General features: G+C 47.9%; 1 protein-coding gene across 2 annotated transcripts in view; it reads left to right on the forward strand.

Annotated features, from left to right (window-relative positions):
- The first annotated feature begins 867 nt into the window (after positions 1–867).
- COPS4 (COP9 signalosome subunit 4) overlaps positions 868–9684 on the forward strand; it is a 16825-nt gene continuing 8008 nt past the window's right edge. Inside the window, exons 1-3 of one of the 2 annotated variants that reach the window (XM_025193928.1) lie at positions 3169–3326; positions 8241–8393; positions 9011–9090. In XM_025193928.1, the coding sequence (XP_025049713.1) occupies positions 8371–8393; positions 9011–9090 (103 nt within the window). In that variant the 5' untranslated portion in view covers positions 3169–3326; positions 8241–8370. Of the gene's footprint in view, positions 3327–8240; positions 8394–9010; positions 9091–9684 lie in introns of both variants that reach the window. The other variant, XM_006037532.3, reaches the window with a different exon arrangement.

Genomic DNA, 9684 nt, shown 5'->3' on the forward strand with positions numbered 1-9684 from the left:
GGACCGGCTCCGCGTTTGTTCAAAATCACGCGCCCCGCGCCATTCCACCGCCACATCCCATAATACTGAGCCGCGCCGCCCTGGCAACCGGCCGCGTCACCCAACCAGCGCGCACGCGCAGCCCCTCCCCCTCCCCCTTCCACTTCCCTTAAGCCTGGACGCTTCCTTCCGGCGGCGGCTGCTATTGCTCCTTTTGCTTCTACTACCTCCGGCCGCTTCCGGGTTCATGACTGCATCACGCTGCCACGTGAGCTGACAGCGCCCGGTGGCTCCGGACTAAAGGCCAAGGCTACGCGCGGAGATGGGGGGGGGGTGCGGAGGTGGCTGCGCATGCGCCCGGCGCGGTCCTGGGACCTCCCCCCCCACACACACACACTCCGACCGGGCAGTGGGTGCGTTTCTCTCACGCAAGCACGCACTCGCTCTCCTCGCCTGTGGCTTTCTTGATCCTTGGTGCGTCTTGTGCTGTGGGCCCGCTCCTGGTCAGGTAGCCGGTGGTGTCAGCAAATAATGCCCTGGGGGCTAGTCCGGAAGATAAGCATCCCTGTAATGTTTGAGTACCCGCGGGTATGGCGTTCACTGACAAAGGGAGCATGGAAATCCGTATCTACAGGCCTAGGCAGACAAGATTCTTTGGATAAATCCCGTATCTTTTATTAGACCAACTCAAATAGTTGGACAAATTCTTCTTAGCACTCAGGCACAAACACCCTTCATCAGGCTGACAAAGCATCTGCAGATAGTCTGTTCTTCCTGGATGGAGTGGCCTATGGCTGCTTTACCACTCCATCCAGGAAGAGCACAGACCATCTGCAGGCACTTCCTCAGCCTGACAAAGGGTGTTTGTGCCTGAAAGCTTGTTAAGGAGAATGTTTCCAATTATTTGAGTTGGTCTAATATAAGATGCATGGGATTTAGGCAGACAAAATTCTTTGGGTATGTCCTTAGACCAACAGCTACAACCTACACCCTTATTTACAGACAGGCTCAGAGTAGTCTATAGCAAGATAAAGTCTTTGTTGGGAAGGACAGTATGTAAATCCTATATACATTTATACATACATATATATGCATTTATATGTGCATCTATCTATCATGATTCATGCATGTGCATGTGGATTTGTGTGTATATGTGGATTTGTGTGTTTAGATTGCATCTTTTATGTATTTAGAGATATATGCCAGGCTTGGCATTCAGCAGTGCCACTCACAGCAGACAGGGCCAGGCTTGGTGCTTGGCTGGTGCAGCCCCATCCCATGAGCCCGGTGCTGTTTGCAGGGGACGAGGACAGGGACAGGGCTGTGCTTGGCTGCGGTGGCCATCCCCTGTGGCTGGGCTCCCCACTCACAGGGGATGAGGCGGTGCCAGCTGAGTGGTGAGCCCAGGCCAGCCCCTGTCCTGTGAGCATTGCCAGGCTCAAGTGACACCATGGGCTGCACTGCAGGGGATGGGGCTGTGCCAGTAGAGCGATAAGCCTAGCCCCAATTCATACACTGTGCCTATGAAAATCCTTACCTTTCAGATGGGAAAGCCTTGCGTCAACCTACAGTGTGTTGGCCTATCCACCGTGAAATACAGTAATTATTTTTGACACTACAAAACTTTATAACTCTTTTGAAATAGAAGTAAATGTTTAAGGTTGCAAAAGCAATCAAAGCTTGGCATGACCTGAGTGTCCTATCTTGCAAAAGTAAGAAGGGTTTTTTCTTTATTTTTTAATGGAATACTAACTAAAATAATTTAAGCAAAGTGTCTCTAAGAGCATACTGGATTAAAATCTTTCTTCGAAGCATTTGCAAGTCAAGTGTTGCAAAAAGAGGGTTTTCTATTTGTGCAGGAAAATAAATGAAACCTCCTAGTTTTATTATCCCAGAAGAAAACCAGCTGCATGTGAACACACTTCAATGCAAATGTTTATACCTATTGGAATATTTGAAGTGGGTGTTCAGCATTTCCAGAAGGCAAATCATTTATAATTCAATACCTGGCTTCAAGCACCCATATTAGAAAATGTTGGCCTGCAAACACTGTTGTTATTATTGCTGTCATTTTTATTATTTTCCACAGGTTACATCTTTGGCATCCTTTTGTCTATGGCAGACAGTGGATATTGCAGCCTATGATGTAGCTGGTTTACAGTGTCTCATGTGACTGAACTGTCCAATTTGAGATTTGTGTGATCTGTGGCAGCAGTTACAAATGTATGTGTTATGGTTGGGTGGTTCGGGAGCTGCTTGCTTCCTACTGGCTCTTTTCTCTTCAAGTTGCTGGAGCCAATTTCTGTTGTGGACTTTGATGCCCTGGTGGAGACAACGATGCCACTTGTTCCCATCACTTGCCAAGGTTTCCCACTGGTCAGGATCAATTCCAAATACACTTGCATGTATCTTCGTAGCAAAGCTTGGGACCAGCACCGTATCTAGACACCTGGCAGCCCCAGGCAAACTTTTAGTATTGGGCCCCGCTTCACCAGAGATGATGATAATAACAATAAAAAAATAACCATGTCTAAGTCCCCAGTTCGCCCATGCCTGTGTCCAGTCCCGCTTGTGACATCCTGCTATTCCTGTTCCCTCCAACAGTTCCCTGTATAGCATGATCTTGGGTGTGCGTCCATCTTCCAATCTGCTCAGATGGCCTAGCCAGCGTAGTTATCTGTGTTTGAGCAGAGTTGTCACGCTTGGTAAACCAGCCACAGGTACTCGTCTGTAAGTGAGGCCAATTGGGATCTGCTTTGGAGGTGCAGAAAATACCGATTCTTCCACAGAAACGGCTGCGGAAGGGAAAGGAGTGATTAGCAGTCCCCTTGTCCACCTTGTTATTGACTTGAAATCACTTCAAGCGGGTGGGCCGGAGCGCGGGCTGGGCTTTGCTCCTGCTGCATCAAGTCCCAGCTGCAGCCAAAGCAGGGTCGTGGTGGCGCAGCACCAGGTAACGCTGCCCACGCCTACCCTGACACGTGAGAAGACAAAATCCAGCCCTTGCACTGAAGCCCCTGACCCCTGCTCGCCGGCCCTACGCCAGCGCTCACAGCCGGCTGCTCCGCAGGGCCCTAGCGCCCCGCTTCAGGCTCCCGCGCGGGGAGTGGGCAGGGACCAGCGTCGGGGAGGGGCCGCTGAAAGCCCCGCCCCCCGCGCTCGTTCGAAGGACTGGCGTCAGGTGACCCCCTCCCTACGCCGTGGCTTCGTGGAGGCCGCTCTACCCGCCGCCTCCTCTCGGTGGTGGGCGGAGGAGCGCGCGCTGGGCGAGAAATGGCGGCCGCGGTGAGGCAGGACTTGGCGCAGCTGATGAACTCCAGCGGCTCCCACAAGGACCTGGCGGGCAAGTGAGTAATGGCCCCGGTTGCCGCCCCATCCCCAAACCCAGTGGGCCGCGGGGGTCTGGCCGGCTCGGCTCCCGGGTTTTGACGAGGGGGTGCAGGTGATGAGGTACCTCATAGCATGTGTGTGACATCACCTATGGCGTTATTTCTGAGGGGTGTGTGCAGAGGGTGAGTTGCTTCATCACATGTATAACATCATGTATGATAAGGGGGTGCAGAGGGTGAGGGGCATCATCGCATTATACAAATGTATGTAATCAGGGAGCAGCAGGGAGGCCTTGTTCTCCCTGAGAAACCAGGGCAATGGGCTAGTTACCTCAGGGGTCTGAACATGAACCCACAGAGCCTGGGAAACAAGCAGGAAGATTAGGAAGACCTGTCACGGTCACAAAACTGTGACCTGCTTGGAATAAGAGACTTGATGGAAGCTCGCATGACTGGAGCACTGTCATGGATGGGTACAAACTGTTCAGGAAGGACAGGCAGGTGAGAAGAGGAGAAGGAGTTGCACCTTATGTAAAAGAGCCATGTGATTCCTCAGCAGTCCAGTATGAAGCCTGTTGAGAGCCTCTGGGTTACTGTCAGAGGGTAAAGCAAGAAAGATGATGTCGTGGTGGGGGTCTGCTATAGACCACCAGACCAGGAGGAAGTGGTGGATGAGGCTTTCTTCAAACAGCTTGCAGAAGTTTTTGATCACAGGCCCCGGTTCTCATGGGGGACTTCAATTACCCTGACATCTTCTGGGAGGGCAATACAGGAGTGCACAGGCCATCCAGGAAGTTCTTAGAGAATGTTGGGGACAACTTCTTGGTGCAAATGCTGGAGCGGCCAACTAGAGGCCGTGCTCTTTTGACCTGCTGCTCATAAACAAGAATGAAATGGAGGGGGTGTAGTAGTGGATGGCAACTTGGGCAGCAGTGACTGCAGGATGATTAGATTTAGGATCCTGAGGAAAGAAAGGAAGGACAGCAGCAGAGTAAGGACACTGGACTTTAGAAAAGCAGACTTTGACTCCCTCAGGGAACTGATGGGCAGGATCCCCCGAGAGGCCAGTCTGAGAGGGAAAGGAGTCCAGGAGACCTGGCTATACTTTAAAGAAACCTGACTGAGGGTGCAGGAACAAACTATCCTGATGTGCGGAAAGAAAAGCAAATGCGGCAAATGACTACCTTGGCTTAACTGAGAACTGTTCAATGAGCTTAAACACAAAAAGGAAGCTTACAGGAAGTGGAAGCTTGGACAAACAACTTGGGAGGTGTATAAGAGTATTGCTTGGGCATGTAGGGATGAAGTCAGGAAGGCTAAAGTGCTGGAGTTGCAGCTAGCAAGGGATGTGAAGGGAAACAAGAAGGGTTTCTTCAAGTATGTTAGCAAGAAGAGGAAGGTCAGGGAAAGTGTGGGTCGCTTACTGAATGGGGGAGGCAACCTACTGACAGATGATGAGGAAAAGGCTAAAGTGCTCAATGCCTTTATTACCTTGGTTTCCAAAGGCAAGGTCAGCTCCCAGACTACAGCACAGTTTGGGGAGAAGGTGAGCATCCCTCTGTGGTGAAGGAACAGGTTAGGGACTATTTACAAAAGCTGGACGTGTACAAGTCCATGGGGCCAGATGCAGGGAATCCAAGGGTGCTGAGGGAGTTGGCCAGTGCGATTGCAGAGGCTTTGGCTATTATCTTTGAAACTCATGGTGATGCAGGGAGATTCCGGACACTTGGAAAAAAGGCAAATATTGTGTCCATCTTTAAGTAAGAGAAGAAGGAGGATCCAGGGAACTACAGATCAGTCAGCCTCACCTCAGTCCCTGGAAAAATAATCGAGCAGGTCCTCAAAGAATCCATTTCTAAGCACATAAAGGAGAGGAAGGTGATTGGGAACAGTCCGCATGGATTCACCAAGGGCAGGTCATGCTCGACCAACCTGATTGCCGTCTATAAGGAGATAACTGGCTCTGTGGATGCAGAAAAAGCAGTAGACAATATACCTTGACTTTATCAAGGCTTTTGATACAGTCTGCCAAAGCATTCTTGGAAGCAAGTCGAGGTAGTATGGTTTGGATGAATGGACTATAAGGTGGATAGAACACTGGCTGGATTTTCAGTCTTGATGGGTAGTAATCAATGGCTCAATGTCTAGCTAGTGGCCAGTATCAAATTAAGTGCTCCTAGGGTCGGTTTTGTTCAATATCTTCCATAACGATCTGGAAGATGGGATGGATTGCACCCTCAGCAAGTCCATGGATGACACCAAGCTGGGGATGTAGTAGATACGCTGGAAGGTAGAGCTAGGATTCGGAGTGACCTAGACAATGGAGGATTGGGCCAAAAGAAATCTTATGAGGTTCAAAAAGGACAAGTGCAAAGTCCTGCACTTAGGACAAAAGAATCCCATGCACCGTTACAGCTTGGGGACTGACTGGCTAAGCAACAGCTCTCCAGAAAAGGACCTGGAGGTTACAATGGACAATAGGATAGATATGAGTCAGCAGTGTTCCCTTGTTGCCAGAAAGGCTAACGGCTCACTGGGCTGCACTAACAGGAGTGTTGCCAGAAGATCGAGGGAAGTAATTATTCCGCTCTGTTCTGCACTGGTGAGGCCACATCTGGAGTACCGTGTCCAGTTTTGGACCCCCCACTATAGAAAGGCTGTGGACAAACTGGAGAGAGTCCAGCAGGGAGCAGCAAAAATGGTTTAGGGGCTGGGGCACGTGACTTCTGAGGAGAGGCTGAGGGAACTGGGCTTATTTAGTCTGCAGAAGAGAAGATGGAGAAGGGATTTGATAGCAGCCATTTAACTACCTGAAGGGTGATCCCGAAGAGGATGCAGCTGGACTGTCTTCAGTGGTGACAAATGGCAGAATAAGGAGTGATGGTCTCAAGTTGCAGCAACGGATGTTTAAATTGAATATTAGGAACTATTTTATCACTAGGAGGGTGGTAAAGCACTGGAACAGGTTACCCAGAAAGGTGGTGGAATCTCCATCCTTGGAGGTTTTTAAGACCTGGCTGGACAAAGCTTTGGCCAGGATAATCTAGTTGGGGATGGTCTTGCTTTGAACAGGGATTGGATTGGATGACTTCCGGAGGTCCCTTCCAACCCTAATTTTCTATTATGTTATATCTATCTACATCTATAATATGACATCACATAACGTCATCTGTGATGGGAGCGCAGATGGTGAAGTGCCTCATTGCATGTATGTAACGACTTATAACAAGATGCAGGTAGGGAGGTTCATCATCACCTATGACAAGTGGGTTGCAGATGGTGAGGTGTCTTATCACCCAGAAACAACACCCATTTTTATATGGCTAAAAAGAACCGAGAAGATTTCGTCTTAGGCCAGCAGCCTGAGTCTGTATTAATCCATTTAAAGTAGAAGCAAGAACTAACAGAAGTTAATTAGAATGAGTTCAAAACAATCTGCAGGGCTGTGAAATATGAGCTGTGTGACCAGGAGCAGCTAACGGACACAGAATGGCAGAAAACAGGTCATCTTGACAGGTGGAGCATCAAGACCATGAACTACCCTGTCTTCATTTTAACATCTGTGGAATAAAGAGTTTAGAAGGAGTGGAGTAAATGACAATGAGCTGTGAAGTCAAGTGACTACCTCAGCACTGCTTGACTAGAAATGCTGCTGCCACTGCCAGGTAGTTGATTTTAAACTTTGGGTGGAGCAGGACTCAAAGGTTGGGTGTAAGTGCACTATGCACACCTCCCCACTCCCTGTCTGGATCCACCCCTGGATGCAAAGGTTACAAGGCCAGAAGGAACCGTCTCACCAAGAAGCCTGCTTATCAGGCCCAGCCCCTGCCCCAGGACATCACTGGGTCACTCCTTTGTCAGTCTTACAATTTCTGGGTGAGATAAAGCCCATCCCTTAGGAGATCCAAACTGTACTGCAAAACTTCTAGTATAGTTTTTTTTTTAAATGGCATAGTACAGATCTGCATCAGGCGGAGTATGTGATGCATTTACACTGACTTAGTTTACACTGCTGTTGTACACCATTATAAATTATACCAGGAGCCAGAGCAGACAGATGAACAGGTGCTTGGTGGTAACAGCTTTCATGGCCTTTATTATATCTGCAGCAGAGAGGCAAGTAATGACCTGCTTCCCTCTAGCCACCTGATACCCCAGTTTCCTGCGGAATTGCTGCATGTACATTTTTAACCCTGATTTTTTTTTTTTCCTGAGGTAATTCTACACTACATTCAAGCAGATTATTCTGGAATTAGTATATTGTGTGTCGTGTTCTCGTTTACCTCAATGCAAAGGCTGACTGCATAGGTGTAAACATGTCTAGACGTGTTCAGTGGCTGCCATCATCCTTTAAGTAATGTATCCTTCTCTAGTTACTATTCTACATTCCTTTTGAGGATAAAACAAGAGTTTTTGGGGGGGCGGGGTTGCTATACCACTGCTGCTAGGGAGCTAAGTTTCTTGGGAAGGACTCAGAACACCCCCATCAAATGGCGAAGTATCAGCTTTGCTGCTACTATAGATAGTACATACACCCTTGGTGTAGCTCAGGGAAGCATGTGGAGGAATGTCCATGTACCTCACTCCTGGAAGAGGGTACACCAGAAATGAAGTGTATAGGATAATTAACAAAAGAGTAGAAATAGCTACACACAATTTGTTTTCAAGTGCACAAAATTGAGAAGTAGAGAGAAATACTTTTTTCCTGTAAGTTACCATAATCATTTTACTCAGAATCGGGAGTTTACTTGTATTGCGGCAGAGCTAAAAGATTCAAATAAAAATTGGACTCATTGTACTAGATACAGTATAACTAAATTGTAAGGCAGAAGGTGGCATCTTAGAGGCATGGTGGCATCTTAAAGAACAGGTTCAGAAGCATGAGTTTTCATAAGCAACAGCCTACTTTATTAGACTTTCTCTTTCCTAAAGAGTACGTGGAGAAATGGACTAGATGGCTAGAAAGAGTGAGAAGAAAGAGAGGTACAAAGAGTTGAAATGATTTGTTCACACTGCACAACAAATCAGTGAGAGCACAGATGCCCAGCTTACTGCCCTATGCATGAGACAACCCTTTTTACACTTGTGAGTAACATGTAACATTTATAGACTTTCAAAAGAGTAGGCAGTGTGGATTTAAATGTCACCACGCCTATGGGGAGACCTGTGAGGTCTTATAATTTGTTTACAGATATAATCAGAAACCATGAGAACAAGGTTGCAGTAGTTACTGCTTGACATTAAAAGTTCACATTTTGGGGCAGGGGGGTTAATTTGTACTACGTTTTTAAAAAAGAAAACATTTTCACCCATCTGCTCTGAACCTCCAGACTCTGTCATATACCTCCTTGATTTCTCCTCCTGCCGGTGTTTCTTATTCCCCTTCAATCTAGTATTTTTGATCCTCTATCTCCAATGCATGACAGCATTAAAATGAATGTTACAAAATTTCAGTTTACTTTTCTGGTGCCAATTATAATACTCAAAAGACATTCAGCCTGTTTTTTAATCATCCTTTTGTATAAGCAAAATCTTTTAGCGTAACTAACACTACATGAATTATAGTTCACCTCATGTGAATATAAATTTTGGAGGACCTGGGCTGCAATTTGCAAAGGAGCCAGCACCCAGCTCCCACTGAATTTCATTGGGCTTGGAGCATATTAACTGCAGCTGTCTCTTTTTTTTCAATCTTGGGACAGATACCGTCAGATACTGGAAAAAGCAGTTCAGCTGTCTGGTGGGGAACAGCTAGAAGCTTTGAAAGCTTTTGTAGAAGCAAGTAAGTATCTGCAGTAATATTTGCTTTGTTCACACACTGTTGACTGAAGGCCTAGTTCTTGTTGGCTTTGTGCGGGCCGGGAGCGACCCGAGCACTTTTCCATGCTGCACGTGGGCTGTGGCCAGCAGACGCTGGATCGGAGGGGGAGGGCGACGAGCTGGAATTAGGCACAGACGCTTAACGGTAGATTTAAAGATTGTTTACTTACACCAGAGATGGTAGTGGTGTAGGCTGGAAAACTTGCTTGAGTTGCGGTTACAGACACAGACAACACGGACGGTCGCGTGGAGTTTGCTAGACTCCACGGAACAGCTCCGGATGCTCTGGGTGAGCGCCACCAAAATCGGACTCGTAAATACGTCTTATAAATTCTTTCCGCTCGAAGACGGGAAGAGGTGGGCGCTGGATCAGGTCGCCAAGCTCCTCTGAATCTCACACAGGGTTTCTATTACCCTGCCGTGTATCCAGAGTCTCCACGAGATGGATGTGGAGTCCTCTTCGGCTTGGGCAGAAACTGCTTAAGCCTCTTATACGGCTAACAGGCCAATCGCTAGCCGCCACGTGGGAATAATTTAGAACTAGCCAATAGCGGGG

This window comes from Alligator sinensis, unplaced genomic scaffold, assembly GCF_000455745.1.
Source record: "Alligator sinensis unplaced genomic scaffold, ASM45574v1 scaffold1384_1, whole genome shotgun sequence".
Taxonomy (NCBI): Eukaryota; Metazoa; Chordata; order Crocodylia; family Alligatoridae; genus Alligator; species Alligator sinensis.